The following is a 23,167-nucleotide window of genomic DNA, read 5'->3' as shown; positions in this document are numbered from 1 at the left end:
TTCCCCAATATCCTGGGGTAGATCCCATTTGGCCCTGGGGACTTATCCACCTTGAAAAATTTCAAAGCACCCAACACTTCCTCCTTCATATTGCTGACCTGCTCAAGAGTATTCACACACTTTTCCCTAACCGAAACACCCCTCATGTCTCTCTTTTTGGTGAGTAACTGATGTAAAGTATTCATTAAGGATCTCATCCTTTTACCTCTGACTCCATACATAAGCTTCCTCCTTGTCCTGGAGTGGGCTAACTCTTTCCCTAACTACCCTCTTCCTCCTAATATTTGGATAAAATGCCTTGAGATTCTCCTTAACACTGCTGTCCAAGGTCATTTCATAGTCACTTTTAGCCTTCCTAACTCCGGTTTGAACTCTGACTTTCTCTATATTCTTCAAAGGCTACATCTGTTTTTTAGGTGCCTAGTCAGTAAGTACTTTTTTTTATCTAAACTGACAGTTTCCCCTGTCATCCAAGGTTTCCAAATCCTACCATTCATGTCCTCCATTTTCAGACATATCCATTGTCCATTACTCTCTTCTTCCTGTCTCTGAATCAATTTTGGATCTAATTTGCCACTTTTCATTCAATCCCATTGGCCTTCTGTGTGAAACCCTGTCAAAAGTCCTTTTAAGCTCCATATTGTCTACCCCAAAACACTACTCCCACTGGCCTCCTTTCCTCAAGAAATTCACTTCAATTCAATTCTGTATTTCAATTACTGAAAAATTGGGGGAAATAGGTTAAGTGCCTGGTGTCTGCCAACAGCTTCTACTTGTCGTCATAATTCATTAGCGTCCAGACAGGCACAAATTTACAAGTCCCACGTATTCTTTTTGACAGACATATTTGTTCTGAATCATCTATTTCCTCTCTGAATGCCTCCCACTACCCAGCAGTGATTTACCTTCAAGTAGCTGCTGCCAACGGACTTCTCAAAATCTGATCTCAGTCCAGTAAATTTGAATTTTCTTAATTTTAAAAAGTTTAATCTTGGCCCTTGATTTAAATTCTAAACAAAAGTGAATTATGACTTATCGCCAAAATGCTAATCTGTTGCTCCCCATCAACTTGCCTGATTTTATTTTTAAAATAAAAGCAAGACTGTTAATTCTCTTCTGGGAATTGTTAAGAGATGGCTGAGAAAGATCTCAGCTGAAAGATCAAATTAAAAAGAATTTATGCCCTTCTTTACTTTATAATCCCAGTTAATGAGAACAGTTGAAATTCAGCACTATTTATTTTCTGGACCTCTCAACAATTTGCTGACAAATTTGCTTCCCTAATTCCCTCTGTCTGTTGGGTAGCTATGAAACAATGTAACACATGACCAAAAAATTATGAAGGGGGAAAATCAAAGTATGAGAAAAGCTAGCCAGAAATATATAAACAGATGGCAAGGAATTTCTACTAATACTTGAAAAAGCTTGGTTCTACTGAAAGTCAGACTGGAGAATTAAAAATAGAGAATAAGTAAATGGAGAAATGGCAGATGAATTGAACAGATTTTTCATTTCAGTGTTCATTACTGAGCATGCAACAAAAATCCCGGCAGCACTAAACAGGAAGAAATCAATCAGGAAATCAAAGGAAGAGAGGAACTCGGGAAAAGCGGTACTGAATAAATTTTTGGAACTGTAGGTTGACAAGGGTCTAGGTCCAGATGCACTACAGACTACATCCTACAGTCTTAGAAGTGGCACGTGTTTTAACTTTTCAAAGCTCCTCTGGGTCGGGGGTGGTCTCATTACATTGGAAGATAGCAAATGCTACTCCTTTATTCAAAAATGGAGGGGCATAAAAGCAAGGAACTACAGACAAGTTAACTTAATATCTGTCACTGGGAAAAAATTAGACACTTGCCTTCAATTTATATCAGGCAACTTGGATATGTTTGAGGTAACCAAACTGAGAAAATACGGTTGTGTGAAAGGAAAATCATACTTGGCCATTCCATTGGAGTTGCTTGAAATGATACACATGCTGTGGATAAAGGGAGTATGTGTTATACTTAGATTTCCAAAAGTCATTTGATTACGTGCCAGATCAAAGGTTATTCTGGAGAATAAAATCTCATGGCATAGGGGCAGCAGATTGCCACAGATAGAAGATTGGCTTGCTAAGAGGAAACAGAGGATAGGTGAAAATACGTCTTTTCCAGTTTGGTAAGATGAACAAATGGCATCCAATAAGGATTGGGCTGGTATCTCAATTGTTGACAACTCATATACATAACCTTTATCCGTTCATCAAAGTTATGGCTTCCAAACGTGTTGGCAACACAAGTAAAAGGATTTAAAGGCTATCAACGGAGATGTGATTGCTGATTTGAAGTTATAATCAGATAAGCCAACATCTCACTGAACGGCAGGGCAGACTCGAGGGATCAAATGGTTTTCTTCTGCTCCTCTGAAATAATACCCACAAGCCTAAGGAATGACTTTTGTGTCAAGATTTTAATACAACTTGTGTCTCATTAATATTTCGCAATCTTACCTGCACAAGTTCATTTAGCACCACTGCATCAAAACCAGACAGATATTGCACATAATATCTCTGCATCACTGGTCCATATTTGCGTACATGTGCTCGGAGCTCTTCCATGTAATAGATAAGTTCAGCAACGTGTCTAAAGGATTTTAAAATAAAGCATTTAACTTCAAAAAGTTTCAAAGTCATCTAAGTTCACAGAAACATGTTTTAAAGCAACACATACAAATATTACTCCTAAAATAATCTAAACCAATGTTGCAAATTGGCTTTTTGTTTTATAATAAATTAATAAATTAAAATAACCATAAAATGAATGCTCAGTTTGCCTTGCCATACTTTCTTCAAAAAAATGACAAGTGCTTAATTATGTGTAGTACAATGCAAACAAATTCAGATTTTAAACAGGTTCGCAGGACACCTACACAATTGTGGCTTTCGACCACTGCCAGCAGCTCTGTGATTTCACAGACATATTGCAGCTTTAAAGACCACAACAGCACAAGGTACAGGAGCGGAATTAGGCCATTCAGCCCAAGTTTGCTCTACCATTTGATCCTGGTGGTTATGTTTCTCCAGCCCATTCTCCTGCCTTCTCACAGTAACCTTTGATCCCCTTACTAATCAAGGACCTAGCTTTCTCTGTACTAAAGACATTAGACTGTGTTCTGCAGCAATAAGCTCCACAGATTCACCACTCTGTCTGAAGAAATTCCTCCTCGTCTCAGTTCGAGAGAGACACTTCTTCAGTCTGACACTGTCTCCTCAGGCGTTAGTGTACTAGCAGAAACATCTTTTCCATGACCATTCTATTTAGGCCTCTCAGTATTTTGTAGTTTCAAAAAGGCAGGTCCCACACCACCCCCCCAAATCAGTCTAAACTCCAAAGAGTACAGACCCATGGTCCTGAACCACTAATCATATGACAAATCATTGTCGTTGTAAAGCTCCCTTGGACACCACCCCCCACCCCAATGCTAATACATCATTCTTTAGATATGAGGGCCAAAACCAGTCTCAATATTCCAAGTGCGATCTAATCAGAGTCTTCTAAAACCTCAGCAGTACATCCCTGTTCTTGTATTCTAGCCATTTGAAATAAACGCTAACATTGCCTGTGCCTTCTTAACTGCCAACTGAAACTACATTAACCTCTACACCTCCAATCTTCCTACCGAAATATTTAATCTCACACTCTCCCACATTGTATTCCATCTGCCACTTCTTTACCCACTTTCCTAGCTTGCCCAAATCCTTCTGCAACCTCCCTGCTTTCTCAACACTACCTGACCCTCCCCCTATCTATTTAGCTTTTGCAACTTAACAATGTCCTGAGTTCCTCCGTCCAAATTATTTACTTGTAATATGAACAGTTGTGGTCCCAACAATGATCTCTGTAGAACTCCACTAGTCACTGGCTGCCATTCTTCTGCCAGTCAGCCAAACCTCCATCTGTGCCAGTACGCTGCCCCTAAAACCATGATTCTTACCTTGGCAGCCTCCTTGGACAGGACCTTGTTAGAGGCCTCCCAGAAATCCAAATAGATCACATCCACTATCTCTGCTTTGTCTTACCTGCTCAGACAATTCTAACAAATTTGTCAAGTGTGACTTCCCCTTGACAAAACCATGCTGACACAGCCCTATTTTACCATGTATTTCCAAGTACTCCACAATCTCATCCATAATCTCATCCATAATGATGGGCTCTAAATTCTTACCAACGACCAAAGTCAAGCAATTCAGCCTGTAGTTTCTTGTCTTCTTCTGCCTCCCTCCCTTCTCAAACAGAGGAATTATATTAACCATTTTCCAGGCTTCTAAGACTCTCCCTGACTCCAGTCATTCCTGAAAGATCACCACCAATGCTTCCACAATCTCCTCAGTTATCTCGTTCAGAACCCTAAGGTGTAGTCCATCAGGTCCAAGTTATTTATCCACCTTCAGATCTTTCAGCCTCCATAGTAACTTCTCCTTAGCGATTGTCATTACACTCACCTCTGCATCCTGACTCTTTAATTTCTGGTCTGCTGCTGGTGTCTTCCATTGTGAAGACTAATGCAAACCGATTCAGTTACTCCACCATTTCTTTGTTCCCCGTTACTGTTCTCCAGCCTCATTTTCTAGTGGTCCAATGTCCATCTTCTCCCCATGTTGCTTTCCTAGTTATCCTCTCCTAATTTTTAAAGTCTTCACTATCCTCTGGCTTTCTACTAATCCTCACAATATTGTATGTTTTTTCTGCTGCTTATATGCTGTCTCTGACTTCACTCATCAGTTATGGTTGTCTCATCCCCCATTTAATGTTGTATTTTTGCCTTTTCACAGGACGAATTTCTGCTGTGACTCCCAAATTACCGCAGAAACTCCTGCCATTGCTGCTTCACCATCTTCCCTGCCAGGCTACCCATCCAATTAACTATAGGCAGCTACTTGCTCATGTCTTTGTCTCAATTACTTAACTCAGTTGTAATGCTATCACATCCAATTCCAGTTTCTCCCCCTCAAACTACAGCATAAATTCTATCATATTTCAGTTACTTCGCCATCAGCTCCCTGATCAAACCTACCTCATTACACATCACTAAATCCAGAATCACCTGTTCCTGAGTGGATTCTACCGCTTGCAGCTTCAAAAAAAACAAAAAACCACCTCGTAGACATTCCAAAAATTCTTTCTTGGGAGGGACCATCAGCTTTGATTTTCCCAATCCAGTGGCATACTGAAGATCCCCCAGGATTAATGTAATAATGCCTTTCTTACATGCCTTTTCTAACTCCTGATTTATTTTCTTCCTCAGATCCTGACGACTTCTAGGGGGTCTGTTGGTATCTCCCATCAGGATCTTTTTCCTTCACAGTTCCTCAACTCTACCCACATGGTTCTCTACCTTCTGATCCTAAAGTAAGAAGTGTCATCAATTAAATTTAATTTCTTACTAATAAGACAACTTGCCCCCTCTGCCATCTACCTGTCCTTTTGATAGGACAGGTATCCTTGGATACTTAGTTTCCAGCCCTAATCCTCCTGCAGTCTCGTTTTTCACAATGCCTGCAACATTGCACCAGCCAAATTCAATCTGCACTACAAGCTCATTTACCTTGTTTTGTGTACGGCATGCATTTAAGTACAACCCTCTTTATCCTACGGAGCAGGAAAGTTGACGTTTGGGTCAGGACCCTGATTCAGAAGGGGTTAGACCTGAAAAGTCAGCGTTCCTGCTCCTCTGATGCTGCCTGGCCTGCTGTGTTCCTCCAGCTCCACACTGTGTTATCTCAGATTCCAGCACTGGCAGTTCCTACTACCTATCCTATCCTATTTTGTCCACCCCCCAACATCATAGGTTTCCCCTGATTTTCTGTGCCTGAAGTTAGATTCCTGATCCTTTCCAAAGTCTCTGCCCTATTACTTGTTCTGGAAGTTTGAATAATCTTTCTGGTGCAGTCCCCTCTTTTAACTAGTTTAAATCCTTCTGGGCAACCTATTTGGCCTTTCTGCTCAAATGCAGATTGGTTCAGGTGGAGTCCATCCCAAAGGTGCAGTTCCTCCTGCCCCAAAATTGATACCAGTGCCCCACGAAATGGAAATTCTCTTTCCCACATCACTTTTTTAGACACGTGTTTACTTCCCGAATCTTGCACAATCTTTGAAGTCCATTTTTAAAAATTTTGTTCCAAATTTCCGATATTCCCAAAATAAGAACTCTTACTTACTCTTGCCTTTGTTAGTGCCAACATGGACCACTACAACTGATGCTCCCCCTCCTCTCAGTCTAGTCTCTTTTCAAGCTGACTCCAAATGTCTTTATCTAGGCACTATGTAGGCAATGTGTCATGTGGGACTCTCAATCCTGCTCAAACATTGTTTACAGTCATCACTAATTCTAGAATAAGCATTATTTTGATGCTGATAAAGTATAAAATGCCAGTATCTGAGACATAGAAAGTGAAGAACAATACTGGACTTGAAAAATTAACTCGCTCTCTCTCTCCTCTGCAGCTACATTTGCTAAATTCCTCCAACATTTTTGATTTTTATTTCATGCTTTGAGCATCTGCACCATTTTACTTTTATTTAAAAAGCCAGTAGTGGATAGAAGGATACTTTGAGAACATAAGATATAAGAACACAAGTAAACCATATGGCCAGTCAATCTGGTTTCATCATTTAATATACTCATGGCTGAACTTTCAAATCCACTGCATTTTCCTGCTCTTTTTCAACATTAATTAATCCCCAAAATCCTATTAGTCTCAGTCTCGAATAAATTTAATTGCAGAGAACCAACAACCCTCTGGGTAGATATTCCAGAAATTTATATTCCTATGTGAAGAATTTTCTCAAATGTCTACTCCCTTAAAATGAGACTATGATCCCCAAGAACAATAAACAGTCTCTCAGCAGCTACCTCATCAAGCCCTTAGAAATCCTACACACTTCAATGGAATATTTTCTCATTCTTTTAAATTCCAGAGAATATTAAGCCCATTCTTTTCAATCCCTCCTCACAAAACACAGTTCTCTAATCTCAGGAACCAACTAAACCTTCCTTTGCACTCCCTCCACGATAACTATATGCTATCTTAGGTAAATTAAGTCAAATGTAGAATATTCGAAGTGTGACCTTAAAGTTCTTTTTACTGCAACATGACTTCCATAGTCATACACTGACTATAGCATTTGCCCTCCATATTGTTACCTGCAAGCTTGGTTTGTATGAACAAAGTAGCATTCCAATATCTACTAATTTAAATTTCCAACAATATCCTCTCTGCTTTAACTTTATTATTCAACAGTCTCACAAAGAACTCAGGATAAATATAGCACAAGACACTTGAAGAATAAAGCTTCTGCTAACCCATGGAGAAAATTACTACAAAATTAACATTTCCCACCGTACACTCCTTCAGTCTTTATTTCCATTGTGCAAGACTGTTAATTTAGTACAACATTAGGTCCATACTATCATATACACTCATACCCAAACTGGTTTGAAAACATGCCTACTCATTTCTTATAGAAGCCTAACAGCCAGGAGAGATGAGACACTTGAGCTAACGTTAAACCCAAGTACTTGAGATCTGGTGAAATGCATCATCAACTATGGCTGATAACGCTAGTGAACCCAGATCTTCAATGTACAAAGATAATGTCACATATTTGCCTTTCTCAGGCATTGTACCAAACATCTTAGTTGTTACCATCACCTCGTCCATTCCCCAAAAGATGCAACTTGAAGCCCCTTGAGTCTGGACTATCACTTAAAAGAATCATAATAGTGCATTAAAAGTTACATAAAATTAATTCAATAATACATACTTGTCTATAAAGTCATCACTGTTTCTTGTTCTTGGAATGTTATCTGCATGTCGAAGCAGCCAGATAATTTCATCACGTGCAAAAGATAGAGCCATGAAGACAAAGAGTGCCTAAAAAGTAGAAAGTCTACATCACAAGTCATAAGGAAAAACATTATGCTCTGCTGGTTTGGAATTTTATTTGCTTTAACTTGCCATAGAGGTCAACCTGGTCTAGGAATGCTTTGCTTTTCAAAATCTAATCCTTATTTTGTCTCCATAGCCTTTTCCCTCCTAGCTCTGTGACATTCTTTGCACAAACCCGCCAATATGTCCACATCTAACATTCACCTCCTAAGCATCAAAAATTTTAACTCCTCTACCATTGATGGCAGTGCCTATAACTGCCTTGGCCCCAAATTCTATTATTTTTCCTTTTCCCTTTAAGATGTTTCTTGAAATCTAACACTCTGGCAAAGTCTTTAGCCACTTGCCATAATGTAATCTTGCATTGCTCCTTGACTAATTTTGCTAATATACTTCATTAAGTAACATGAGGCATTTTACTACATTGAAAAAAAATAGTATTTTGCCTCATTACCAGGCATCTCAAACTGCTTTACAGTTGTAGCAGAGTCAGACAGCACAGAAACAGACACTTTAGTCCAACCACTCCATGTAAACCATAATCCCCAAACTAAATTAGTGCCACCTTTCTGCTCTTGGCCCACATCCCTCCAAATCTATTTATGTACTTATCCAAATGTCTTTTAAACGTAATTGTACCCACATCCACCAACTCCTCAGGACGTTTGTTCCACACACGAACCATCCTCTTGTGTAAAAAATTTGCCTCCCATGTCTTTTATAAATCGCTCTCCTCTCACCTTGAAAATGTGCTCTCTAGTCTTGAAATCCCCCATTCTAGGGAAAAGACTACTACCATTAACCCTATCTATACCCCTCACTGTTTTATAAAGTTCTCTCTCAACATTCTATGCTCCAGTGAAACATGTTCCAGCCTTGCTTACTCAAACCTTCCACACTCAGCAACATCTTGTTAAATCTCTTCCCAACTCTCTCCTGCTTAATTACATCCTTCCCATAACCGGACAAACAGAATTGGATACAGTATTCCAGAAGAGGCCTCATGAATGTTCTGTACAACTTCAACATGATGTCCCACCTCCTATACACAAAGGACAGAGCAATGAAGGCAAGTGTGCCAAATATCTTTTTAATCACCCTATGTTTACGTGACAGAAACTTCAAAGAATCATACAGTTGTAACTCTAGTTTCCTCTGTTCTACAACAACACCCTAGGTCCTACCATTAATTGTATACATCCTACCCTTACTTTTAAGTACAAGTATTTTTGTAACAGGTGGAACGGTGTAGCCAATTTTCACACAATGCACACACAAATAAAATAGTTGTCAGGAAACAATGGCCAAGACCTTTGGAATAGCTATCCTGACAACAGTGTGACGCCACTTTTTGCACCTATCCTAAGAGTGCGGACATGGTCTTGGTTTAATGTTGAATCTGAAAGAGTGCACAGTGCTCCATAAGTGGTGTAAGTTAGTTTGGATTTTTATGCACATGTCCTAGAATAAGACTTGAACCTGAAACCCTCTGACTCTTAAAACCACAGGATTCTGCAGGATTTGTGGCCAATTAGATCCACGAATTCTCCAATATGATTGATTTACTTGGTTTATTTGTTGCTTTCATTAAATTCTTCTTTCTTACTGGATTCCTACCATTTTCAGAATGTTTTAGACACTTTCTATGAAGACAACAAATAAAGAAAAATTATACAATGTGTCTGTCATTTTCTTATTAACCATTACAATTTCACTTGTTCACTGCACCGACATTTATTTTTGTTAATCTTTTCTGGTTTAATATAATCAATTAAACAGCATATGCCTGCAGCTGTTCACAACGAACCAAGTGCAGACCTTATCCAACCATTCACACTTGCGAAAACAGTGTCCAATGCTAGATGTGACTCCGCAACAGGATTATTTAGTAAATGTTGTCAAGAGTGTGTAAAGAATTAACACTAACAACCAATTTAGGATTATCAATCAGGCTTGCAGTGTGAGAAGTGACAAATTAAAATTTAGGGCCTTTTTCTAAGTACACATGCTTAGAAATAACATGCAAACATGTTGCACCTGTTTCAAATAACTAAGGGCAGTGACAACAATTCTCAGTTTATTTCTCAGCAAAACGCTTTTACCAGAGTCAACCTGTCTGGATTAGAATTTAAACGAAATCTGACAGTTAAATGTCAGTCATCATCAAATTCGTATATCCCCATAACAAAGCCTTGAGTTGAATCCATTTAACAATCAATCAGCACTCTTGTCTCGTACAATATAAATGTTATTTTTGTTTTTACTTTGTTATTTTTAATGTTGTAATGTTATAAATAAATAAACATTTAAAAATAATGTTTTAATATTTATGATATTTTGTTTATTTATAATGTTAGTTTTACTTTACATATTTATTTTACTTGACTGCAAGCTGGAAGGTTTCAACAAAAGGTGTCTTTTGAACTATTTCACAGCTGGCATGCTCGATCATATACCCAAATTACATGTTGAGCTTTTATTGTGTGAAAGACTTGATAAATATTTAAAACAGTTCATTTCTCAACTCCCAGTACTGGCAAGTTCAAAATGATAATTTCTTAAGCTTATCTGGGAAACTATGGATTTTCCCATCACTTTGATCAATGACTTTCACCAAGGAAGTCACATGCTCGTCATTTACACTGCTGCCATCTCATTTGTGATGTCAAAACAAATCATAATTTGCACATTAAATTGAAAACATTTCATATTCCGTGATTACTGGAGGACTAGGTTAAGGCCTGGGTTTTGAATCAAAGCATTTTTCTAAATTAACCAAAAACATGTATAAACATGAGGAGAGTAGGGAGATTTTTTTGGGGGTGTAGGGTCCAAGCCAGAGAAGAAATCAGTTGATTCAATTACAAATATGACATAAGTTTGAGAAACTAGGGATAAAATTAATAGTACACCTTTGGGCACATCAGGATATGAAGGTCAAAAGCCAAGTACATATCTGTCTTCAAGAAGCTAAGCATTCCTGGTATCAACAGAAGAACATATGCTATTAACAAGGACTTCAGAAAGTATAGTTGTTTAACCAGAACTCTATTGGAAAAACATGATTTATGCCATTATAAATTCAGTACCTTAGGACCTAGCAATCCTGGTTGGTCAGCAAGAACAGTGGCAAGCTCCTTTAGAGCAGACCGCAAAAATTTGCGCCGCTCTCTGTGCAGGGGGCCACTAAGGGGGACAAATTATAAACAATGAAAATAAATATCATTAATATTCAGAAAAACAACAAGGTAGAGTATAGAAACATGAGCAAAATACTGTAAAGACTGCATCTTTTGACTTCTATTTTTGAATTGTGGGCTAAAATGGGAAAAGGATACTGCTTTAAACAAAGGAAACTGTACTGTGGAAGGAGGTGTTGCAGTTTTAAAACCAACTCACTAGAAGTGATCGTGACTTGTATTTACACTGTTGCCTTGTTCAAGCATGGGGAGGTTAAAGGGACAACATATGCTCGTGACTTAGAAGCAGGATCTAATGTAATATCTCAAACCTTCAGATGACACAAAGCTGAGTAGAAGAATGAGCTGCAAGGAGGATGCAAAGATGTAACAATGCGATTTGTACAGGCGAGTGAGTAAGCAAATGCAAGGTAGATGCAGTATAATGTGGATAAACATGAGGTTTTCCAGTTTGGTAGCAAAAATAAGAAGGCAGATTATTATTTGAAGGGCTATAAATGGAGAGGGGGGTAAAATTCAACAAGGCCTGTATGTCCTTGTACACCAGTCATTGAAAATAAGAGCCCAGTTGCAGCAGGCAGGAAAGATGGCAAGCTCAATGTTGGCTTTCACAGCAAGGGGATTCAAGCGCAGGAACAAGGATGTCTTACTACAAATATACAGGACATTGTGTGAGGTCACACCTGGAATATCGTGTGTAGTTTGGTCTACTTATCTGAGGAAGCATGTTCTTGCCATGGAGGGAATGCAGGATTACCCAACTGATTCCTGAGATGGCAGGGCTATCATGAGGAGAAGCTGAATTGGTAGGATTGTATTCACTAAAGTTAAGAAGAATGTGTATCACATAGAAACCCTAAAAATTCCAAAAGGACTAGACATGGCAGATGCGGTGAAGATGTTCCCAATAGCGGGCGGAGTCCAAAACCAGGGATCATGGTTTGGGGCAGAGATGAGGATGAATTTCTTCACCCAGAAAGTGGTGAGCCATATGAAAAACAAAAATCATCAGCCGATGAGTGGCAGACTGAATAACTAGTACTGTCTAGTCGTGTATTTTACATTTTAAGTGTCACACAGTTCATTTATGTTCATCCTGAGTCCAAGATGTTAACAGTTAAATGAGATTATGATGTTAACCATAAATGGCTTGACAAACATCCAGAGTAAATGAAGATTTGCATCCAATTGACAATAAATATTAAAAGCGTATTTTCATTTCACCTTGATTGCGATATTACCAAATACTTTGGATGTTTTTGAAATTAAGTACTTACGCATGTGATAATGCTGTCTCTCGGCATTCACGTATATCAGCTATACGTTTGTTGTAGCTGTGGAAATGAGGTACAAATTCATGTTGAAATTACCATTGTTGACTCAGATTTAAATTCAGAACATTTTCATCCAAACGAACTCATGAAATTTCCATGATAAAATTCACATTAAGCGAGGAAATGAACAATTTAGCGATCCACTTGCTGGCGAAGACAAAAAACATTTTTAAAGATGTTTAATCAATTTGTTTGAGCTAGAAAGTCAGTATTTAATACTGCAATAGAAACAAACAATCAGAATTTCTTTTGTTTATAAAGTTAACTTGAAAGTTATCCCATATTTATTTCAACTTCACAACTCAATTTCATTGTATTTGTTTTGGAAATACAAACAGTAAGTAAGAACAGAGTTAAAAGAACGATGGAATTTCATCACAAATGCAAGCTTATCTTATTTGGTTGGATAGCAATCAAATCCAATTGGCTACAGCTATTTAAAATTATGTCTGCATCATGTTTCCAAATATAATTATTTCCAAGACCATTTGGGGAATACATTATGCTAATCCTCAACGGATTTTCCGAACAAATTATTGAATAAACTTCAATAAACTAGAAATAGACGATCTTAAGAGTGATTTTGAATACTGCAGTATTTAAAGTACCAAAATTTTAAGAAATCGGATAGAACTAAATAGTTCAACTTCGCTAAATTTAAATGTTTTAGCCCAACCTAACAATTTGGATGTAAACATGATTACTTAATAGGTGATAACAGTGCGGAGCTGGAGGAACACAGCAGGCCAGGCAGCAGAGGAGCAGGGAAGTTGACATTTTGGGTCGGGGCCTTCTTCAGGAGGGTCATTTTCTGATGAGGGGTCCTGACCTGAAACATCAACTTTCCTGCTCCTCTGATGCTGCCTGGTCTGCTGTGTTCCTCCAGCTCCACACTGTGTTATCTGACTCCAGCATCAGCAGTCCTTACTATCTCTATACAACAATTGATACTTATTCAGAAAAAAAAATGCACATCACTAAGAATTATTCACCGAAATAAAAAATCTGAGAAGCAAAAATAGTGATGAGTACTCTGAATTTATGAGAAAGCAATGAGAAATACTTATGATCTTAGCTGATGATAATAATGGACATTTCAAATGCCAGAATGAAACTTGGTTTCATTGATGGTAAAGCAGGTAGAATTGGTTTGCAACTTTACCCACATGTGGTTAGTTGCTAAACATATATAATTGGGACTGCAAATGTTTTTTTAACCAAAAAACATAAGTTTAGCACATAGAAGAAAACTAACAAAGCTATTAAGCAAACAATTTACAACGATTTTAACAAACAAGAAAATAAGGTTTCAACCTTTTTCCAGCAAATTCCTTCATATATCTCAGAGAAATATCACTCCTAGCTCAAGTTTTTTTTTTCAAAAACTCTTACTTAATAGACTCTTTTCAGTTCTCTTTCTTGGACAGTTGAGTTTTAGGGCTTAGAACATAGAACAGTACAGCACAGTACAGGCCTTTTGGCCCATGATGTGTCAAACTTTTACCCTAAACCTAAAGTCTATCTAACTTCCACCCCTACCTTATACTATCATCCATATGCCTATCTAACAGCCACTTAAATTCCCCAAATGAAGGTGACTTCACTACCCTCTCCGGCAGAGCATTCCACGCCCTGACCACTCTCTGAGTGAAGAGCCTATCTCTGACATCTCCACTATATCTACCTCCACTCACTTTAAAACAATGCCTCCTCACAATAGCTACCTCCACCCTAGGAAAAAGTCTCTGGCTGTCCACTCTATCGCTCCCTCTAATCGTTTTGTATACCTCTATCAAGTCACCTCTTTGTCATTCTAAACAGCAAAGCCCTAACTCTCGTAACCTTTCCTTCTAAGACCTACCCTCCATTCCAGGTAACATCCTGGCAAATCTCCTCTGCGCCTTTTCCAATGCTTCCGCATCCTTTCTGTAATGAGGCGACCAGAACTGGACACAATACTCCAGATGTGGCCGAATCAGGCTTTTGTATAGCTGAAGCATAACTTCATGGCTCTTGAACTCAATTCCCCTGTAATGAAAGCTAACACACCATATCCTTTCTTGACAACTCTATCCACCTGGCAGCTTTCAGCAAACTGTGGACATGAACCCCAAGATCCTTCTGCTCCTCCACACTGCCAAGAATCTTTCCATTAACCCCATATTCTGCTTTCAATTTTGTCCTTCCAAAATGACTCACCTCACACTTTTCAGGGTTAAACTCCATCTGATGCTTCTCAGCCCAGCTCTGCATCCTATCAATATCCTTTTGTAACCTAGAGCAGCCCTCCGCACTATCCACAACTCCACCCACTTTCGTATCGTCCGCAAACTTACTAATCCACCCTTCCACATCCAAATCATTTTGGAAAAATTACAAATAGAAGAGGACCCAGAACAGAACCATTCGTAACTGAGCACCACGTTGAATATTTTCCGTCCACTACTACCTTTGTCTAAGGGTCAGCCAATTCTGAATCCAATCTGCCACATTTCCCCCCATCCCATGATTCCTTACTTTCCAACCAAGTTTGCTGGCATGGACTTCTTTCTTTCCTGATCGCCTAAACTTCTTTTCAGTTCTGACAACTTGAGAAGTTCTGTTCAACTCTCACTGTTTGGAGCTTCCTCAAACTCTCAGCCCTGCTCGGGTGACTGCTCTCCTGAACTGAAAAGTTGATTCTTTTGCTCTTAAGTCAACAGTACACCTAGTGGCCGCTGATCTGTTTCTGACTGTTGTGAACAGTATAAATATTTCATCCATTAACAGGACAATTATTCCGCTTGGCAGCTGACCAGATCACATGCCATATTGGAAATTACATGTTTAGGACATTGTTCTAAATGACTTTCTGATCTTAAAAAAGGTATTAACTTCAAAGAACTGAAACCATACCTCTGCCCCAATTTTAACATTTTAAATTCCCAAATGGTAATAACATATTATAAATCTTTTATTGCAGTTATAAAATTTATACAGAATATAGATTTATATTTATTTGATTTGCTGTCACCACTGTGAATCACAGCAACTGTACAATTAGTTTGTTTCAAAACATGCCCCTCAAGTAAACAACTCAAGCTCATCTTTCAAATAGTTCTATAATTCTCCAAACATTTATGTACAGTACCCATCACAATACGCACACCATGAATACCATTCACTGTGGTTACATAACATTAAAACGAAACATATTTGGAAGTGTTTCAATATCCCACAAATTACACATCAACACTCAAACAAATTTTGTATAATTATCAAACTCAAAGAAAAAAGTACCCTTTTATGTTCATGAACAAGTCTTCTGCAACTTTATGAACGTGGAACACTTCATCCCTGAAGAGAGCAAGACAGGAACTGCTCTGCAGGGCGATCTTCCACAGGCTCAGAGCTGCAGCATCTGAATTCAGGTTTCCGTGGCATAGGATAAAACCAACTAATAAAAAGGTAGAATGTGTGTTAATATCACATTTGCACCCTATCATTAACAGAATATCAAAATGTTTCTCACAACAATAGCTTAAGTTTACAAACTGTCTCTAATGTAACTAAACATGCCCAAATATTTTATTGGAAATTAATAGTGAGAAGGTTGATACCGATTTACGCAAAGGATCAAATGGGCAGATAGTCTTTCATCAAGCTTTTGGTTGAGACTTTAAGCAGTGTCTTGAAACATGAGAGTTCAGTAGGAAATTCAAAGGCATAAGAGCTAGGCAGTTGAAAGTACAACTAGTAGTAATGGATCAAGTTAGATGCTGTACAGGTCAGAATTAAATGAGTACAGCATCTTGGAGGGTTCAGAGAAGACTAAATAGAAAACAGGAGGTGAGGCAATGGACAGACTTCAAAACAATGTGAATTTTAAAACTGAGGGGTAACATGACCTCTACATTTTCAACTAGGTGCCAATGTCAAAGCAGCATACACAGTGCTGATGTATGGAAGACCAACTGTTGCAATTAACTTTATGAATAAAGTCTGAAATGTTCTCAAGTTCGGGGATGGTAAAAGGTGAGAGGGCATCCAGGTGGTGCTGGAATGCTGATGACAAAGAACTACTTTACAGTGCAGTGCAAACCAATTCTACCTGCTTTACCATCAAATGAAACATTTTTTCAAATTTATTAAAACAGAACAATAATTACTCCCAGCAATGAAAAGGAACATCCTTCCTAAAAGCAGAGACGGGAAGTTGATAAGTAACCGAGACATCACCAATGAGCATGCAAATAAAAAGTAATGCTTTTATACTAAAGTAAAAGTTGGAATGGGGTCAGTTAGATTCCAAAAAGGAAATTCACAGATGCCACAGCCATAGGGCACAACTGAGGTACTAAATGAATACTTTGTACTGGTCTTTACCGTCGAAGGAAATGGTACCGAGGGCACATCAAGAAAGGAAATAACTTTAAACTCTTCTAATGCCTCAATTAACCAGGTGGCGATATTGGACAGGATGTCTCTATTTAAAAGGTTGATATGGCACCAGGACTGGATCTGACACATCGAAAAAGGTAGGGAGAGAAGACAAAGTGGAAATAGTAGTCATCATTTTTCCACTTTCCTTGGGTTCAGATTCGGTGTCAGATGCCTGGAGAACTGGAATCTTGACATCGTTGCCCAAATAAAGGAGAAAGCTAAGCTCAGCAATGACAGGCTAATCATTTTAACTTTAGTAAGACCATAAGAAACGTGAACAGGACTGGGTGTGGGAAGGCGATGGCTTAGCGATATCATCAATGGAATGTTTATCCAGAAACCTAGCTAATATTCAAGGGATGACAAAGTGTGGACTGGATGAACACAGCAGGCCAAGCAGAAGGGTCTGGGCCTGAAACATCAACTTTTGTACTTCTAAGATGCTGCTTGGCCTGCTGTGTTCATCCAGCTCCACACTTTGTTATCTCAGATTCTCCAGCATCTGCAGATCCCATTATCTCTAATATTCAAGGGACACGGGTTTAAATCCTGCCATGGCAGATAGTGGAATTTGAATCCGATTAAAAAAAAACCTGTCTGACAATGACCACAAACCCAATATTGATGGGTAGAAAACCTATCTGGTTCACTAATGTCATTTAGAGGGGGAATCTGCCATTGTCACCGATCTGGCCTACATGTAATGTTGGCCCTTAAATGTTAGGAATAGGCAATAAATGCCAGCCTAGCCTGTAATGTCCTCTCCCATGAATGAATTTAAAAAGGTACTTGACCCCTTGAGCCTGCTCACAGCTGATCTGACATTTTTCGTGTCCGCTTTCCTGCCCCTTCCCTATAACCCTTGATACTCCGATTGATCAACAATCTATCTCATCCTTAAACATACACAAGAACTCTGCCCCCACAGCTCTCCATGGCTTAGGAGTTCCAAAGGCCCTCAATTCCAAAAGAAGAAATTCCTAATGTTTTAAATTGGCACCCTTTAATTCTGAAGCTATGCCCTCTGTTCTGAGACCCTGTCAAGTCCATTAAGAATCCTATATGAGATCACCTCCAATTCTTCTAGACTCCGGTGAGTGAAATCCCAACCTATCTTGCCTTTGCTCGTAAGACAATCCCTCCATACCAGCATGAAATGAGATCTTACCTTAAATAAGGAGGGCATCACTGTTCACAGTAAAGATGCAGGAAGACCTCCCTACTCTTATGCTCCAACCCTCTCGAAATAAGGGCCAACATTCCATTAGCCTTCCTGATTACCTGCTGCACCTGCATGCGAGTCTTCTCTGTTTCATGCACAAGTGCTGCCAATCCCTTTGTGTTACAGGTTTGTGCAGTTTATAACCATTTAAATAATTTTCTGTTCTTTTGCTCTCCCAAAGTGAACAGCTTCAAATTTTCCCACATTATACTCTATTTACTAAGTTTTTGCCCACTAAACCTACCAATATCAAAGGCTGACGTTTCAGCCCTAGGCCCTTCTTTCCTGCTCCTCTGATGCTGCTCGGCCTGCTGTGTTCATCCAGCTCTACACCTTGTTGTCTCAGATTCTAAAACATCTACAGTTCCTACTATATTTGAAACAATCTCTCTCTGTAAACTGTCTGTATCCTTCTCATAGCCTGGCAGTGGGGAAATTGCTAGAAAAACAATAATTCAGGGCAAAACTAATACTGAACCTGTATTTGCCCTGGTGACAACAAAAAGTCATCTTAGATTTCTTCAGACAAAACTCAAGCGCGACTAACTTGGAGTTTACCTGAAGAAGTATCAGAGGATTGATGTGACGTATATGGATTTTCAAAAGACATTTGATCAAGTGTCACATATCAGACTTGTAAACAAAGTTAAACTCACCGAATAAAATGGATGCTAACAAAATGGCTAAAAAAAATTGGCTGAGTGACAGGAAACAGAGTGATAGTGAACGAATATTTTGTAGGCTGGAGAAAGGTTTACAGTTTTCTGGGGTTCCATGTTGGGACCACTGTTTTCCTAATTTAAAAAAAAAATCAGGATTCCTGTCCCAGTGAGAGTCTGAAACTTGGACACAGGCACCAGATGGCTTCTCAATGCAAGTTAGCACAACAAAATGGCTTCTAGGCTGCGAACTGTTAATTCTGCTGGAACTGCATAAATGACTAACCCTCAGGCCGCTTCAAAGACAAATTAGCAGACAATGCGCCTTTTAGAATACAGCAATAACTTGACAAGATAGAGAAGTACTAACCGCTTTGACTATCTTCAAGTGCAGGTGCAGCTGCTTTCTGTAGCAAGATAAAACTGACCTAAGCGCTGTGACATAAGTTGCTTACCAGTTAACATCATTGGACCTAGTAAGTGCCAATGAATATTGATTGGTAACTGTGTGAATGTACTGTGCGATCATGCCTTGTACCCTGCTTTAAGTATAAAAATGTCTCTGCATTAAACTGTTGCGTGCAGATCCTCCGAAGAATACAGAAGTGCTCAACTTGTGTGTTTCCGGCTGCTCTGTACCTGGCCGTTTGAAGAAATAAAGAGTAAAGCCTTATACAGCCAGACCGATTGTGAGTGCTTATTCATCGATTGCGGAACCAGGGGGTCAAGATTTTCACCAGTACCAGAGGTGGTGACAGGGTGTTAGACAATCAGCAAAGTGTTGCCCTGAGAGTCCTAAATATTGATTCTAGATTAGATTAGATTAGATTCCCTGCAGTGTGGAAACAAGTCCACACCGCCCATTGAAGCATCCCACCCAGACCCATCCCCCTATAACCCACACACTCCTGAACACTATGGGAAATTTAGCATGGCCGACCCACCCAATCTGCATATCTTTGGACAGTGGGAGGAAACCGGAGCACCCAGAGGGAACTCACGCAGACACGGGGTGAATGTGCAAATTCCACACAGACAGTCGCCCGAGGCTGGAATTGAACCCAGGTCCCTGGCGCTGTGAGGCTTCAGTGCTAACCACTGAGCCACCGTACTGTATCTTTTCTAGACAAAATAAAATTCCATGACATCAGATCAAACATGCGTAGGCAGTGTTGTGGCAGTAATATCACTGGACAAGTAATCCAGAACCCCATGCTAATGTTTTAGGGGCATGGGTTTAAATTCCAAGAAGGTAGATGGTGAAATTATTTAGAGTTGGAATGCATAGATTCTGTGTGGATAGAGTTGAGGAACCACAAAAGGAAAAATAAGACCCTGATGAGAATTATATACAGGCCCGCAAGCAGTAGACAGGATTTGAAAAGGATAAAAAAAAACAGGAGATAGAAAAGGCACGTAAGAAAAACACTATCACCATAATCACAGGGGACTTCGTTACGCAGGTGGACTGGAAAAATCAGGTCAGTAGCAGGCCAAGAAATTTGTCTACATGCAGTAGCTTGTCGTATAGATTACTAGGGAACGGGTAATTTGAATTTGGTGACGTGTAATGAGGTAGACTTGATTAGGGAGCTTAAGGTAAAGGAACCCATATGGGGTAGTGACCGTAGCGGGTATGGGGTAGACTTCACCCTGCAGTTTGAGGGAGAAGCTGGAATAAGATGTAAAGGTAACAAAACTTAGTAAAGGTAACTACAAAGACATGACAGGGGAGCAGGCGAGAGTTGTTTGGAAGAGGAGCCTCCCAGGGAAGAGAGTGGAACAACAATGGCAGGGGTTTCTGGGGGTAATTGGACAGGCACGGCTGAAATTCACCCCAAATATAAAACACACACACCGCGGGAAGGATGAGGCAACCGTGAGTGGCAAGGGGAATCAGGGACAGCACTAAAACAAAAGAAAAAGCACATAATGTGATGTTTAATGGGAGGCCAGAGGATTTGGAAACCTTCAAAAACCACAGGATAACTTTTTAAAAATATAGAATAATGAGAGAGAAGATGAAATACAAGAATAAGTGAGCTAGTAATATGAATTAAAGATTGCAAGAGATTTTATAAGTTTTCAAAAGGTAAGAGAGAGGCAAGAGCAGATACTGGACCACCAGAAATTGACAACCAGATGTAGTAATGGGGAGCAGAGAAATGCCGGAGGAACTCAATAGGCGCACTGTCCAGTGTATCACTGTCACTGCACAGTATCAAATACATTTGAATAGATCTAGCAACTCAAAACCCAGCATCCGTGAGGCACCATTGGCCATCAGCGGCAGAGTTATATTCAACAACAATTTGTAACCTCATAGTCCAATGTCTCCCTTACATAGCCATTAACATTTCACTGCAGCAAAGTTGATGGTGCAAAGTGCAAGAGGCCATGCCAGGGTACACTTTAAAAAAAGCTAAAACACAGAAGTACTTGCATGCCAAGTCAAACAAGCATCAACAGGGTTAAGCAATCCCAAAACCAACAAATCAAATCTAAGAGCTGCTGTCCTGTCATATTTAGTTGTGGACGATGAGGACAATGAAACAATTAAACTCAATGGAGGAGAGGACTCCAAAAATCCTCAATGACTGGGGGAGCACAGAACATTAGTGCAAAAGGCAAGGCTGAAAGATTTTCATACATCTTTAGCCAATGTTGCCAAGTGACTGTGACCACTTCCAGAGTCCCAGCATATTGGATGTCAGTTTTCAACCAATTCGATTCGTCGTCTCTATGTAAAATCAAGAGATGGTTTGAACTACTGGATAATGCAATGATATGAACAACAACAATACAGGTATTTTTGCTATAACGTGCGTTTCGCTAACACGAATTGGCTGTAACGCAACTGATGAATAGTGGACACTATTTGGATAACGTGAACTTTCTACTGTACAGTGTAATGACTCTCTATAACAATTTCCAGACGACGAGGATTTTCTACGATGCAAGGTCACACAAGAACACAACTATCATATTATAGGAGAATTACCTGTATTCTGACAATAGCCCTGAAGACATGTGCTCCAGATCTAGCTGTGCCATCAGCTGCTACACTGGCATCCAACAATGTGGAAAATTGTTCAATATGTCCTGTACCCGACAAAATTGACATTGACTGCTTTATTTCATCTTTGTTCATGAACTATCTCATGAAAACAGTTCATTGACAGTGTTATTCAGTGGGACTCGCAAAGCAACAAATGTTTACCACTTTCAATTTGGGTTGTGCCAGTGACCTCATTACAGCAGTGTTCCAAACATGGACAAAAGAGGTGAATTCCAGAAAAAGAATGGGTGACTTCCCTTGAAATCACGTTTGATACCTCGAGGACATCTCGGCAGGAGTTCCTCAGGTAATGCCTAATGCTGAACCAGCTTCAACTACTTCATAAATGATATTCCCTCCTCCATAAAGTCAGAGGTGAGTGTGTTAGTTGATGACTACACAATGTTCTGCACCATTCACAACTCCTCAGATACTGAAGCAATCAGTGTCCATGTGCAAAATCTGAACAACATCCAGGTTTGAGCTGACAAGTAATGGCAGCTAATGTGCCATACAAGTGCCAGGCAATGACCATCTGCAAAGAATCTAATCATTGTCCTTGACATATAATGGCGTTCATATTGCTGAATTACCCTCCCACCAACACAAGGAATCCACAGTGAGTAACTCACTTCCTGTCTCTCCAATGACTGTCCACGATCTACAAGGTACAAGTCAGGAACATAATGGAATGCTCCCACTTATATGATTGAGTGGAATCCAATAATATCCAAGTGTTTCATATCATTCTGGTCAAAGTAATCCATTTCTCTGGCATCCTATTCAGAACCACCAATATTTGCTCCCTTCAGCGCTGACATCGCAGTAATATGTATTATCTACAAACTGCATTAACTCAATATTGTCTAAACTCACGACCATTAGCAGCTGGAAGGGTAAGGACAGGATGCCTGGGAACACCCGCACCTATGAGTTCCTCCCCAAGACACACTTTATCCTGGAATTATATCATTCGTCCACAGTTGCTGCAGCTGAATTCCCAAAACTCCCATACTAACGGTGTGGGTATCCCTACAGCCATATGGAGTGGAGGATATCAGCTCATCACCACTTCTTAAGGGCAATTTGGAATGGAGTATAAATGCTAGGCTGGCTAGTGACACTCACATCCCATGAGCAAACCAAAAGGAAAGTGATTTAAACTTCTTTGTCGTGCATAATGTTTTCTTAAGAATCCCTACTGTGTAGAAATAGACCCTTCGGCCCAACAAGTCTACACCGCCCCTCAAATCATCCCTCATAACCCACCTAAACTACACGTCCCTGAACACTAGGGGCAATTTAACATGGCCAATCCACCTAACTGTGGGAGGAATCT

At 39.5% G+C, this 23,167-nt stretch overlaps 1 protein-coding gene across 4 annotated transcripts in view; it reads right to left on the bottom strand.

The window, feature by feature from the left end:
* nckap1 (NCK-associated protein 1) overlaps positions 1 to 23,167 on the bottom strand; it is a 197,991-nt gene that overhangs the window by 91,516 nt on the left and 83,308 nt on the right. For all 4 annotated transcript variants that reach the window (XM_048534158.2, XM_048534159.2, XM_048534160.2 and 1 more), the window contains 5 exons: positions 15,747 to 15,903; positions 12,411 to 12,467; positions 11,023 to 11,119; positions 7,809 to 7,918; positions 2,495 to 2,627 (listed from right to left, as the gene is read on the bottom strand). In XM_048534158.2, the coding sequence (XP_048390115.1) occupies positions 2,495 to 2,627; positions 7,809 to 7,918; positions 11,023 to 11,119; positions 12,411 to 12,467; positions 15,747 to 15,903 (554 nt within the window). The remainder of the gene's footprint in view (positions 1 to 2,494; positions 2,628 to 7,808; positions 7,919 to 11,022; positions 11,120 to 12,410; positions 12,468 to 15,746; positions 15,904 to 23,167) is intronic.

Source organism: Stegostoma tigrinum, chromosome 7, assembly GCF_030684315.1.
Source record: "Stegostoma tigrinum isolate sSteTig4 chromosome 7, sSteTig4.hap1, whole genome shotgun sequence".
NCBI classification, from domain to species: domain Eukaryota; kingdom Metazoa; phylum Chordata; class Chondrichthyes; order Orectolobiformes; family Stegostomatidae; genus Stegostoma; species Stegostoma tigrinum.
Note: the sequence above shows the minus strand (reverse complement) of the source record. Positions and strands in the feature narration are given on the sequence as shown.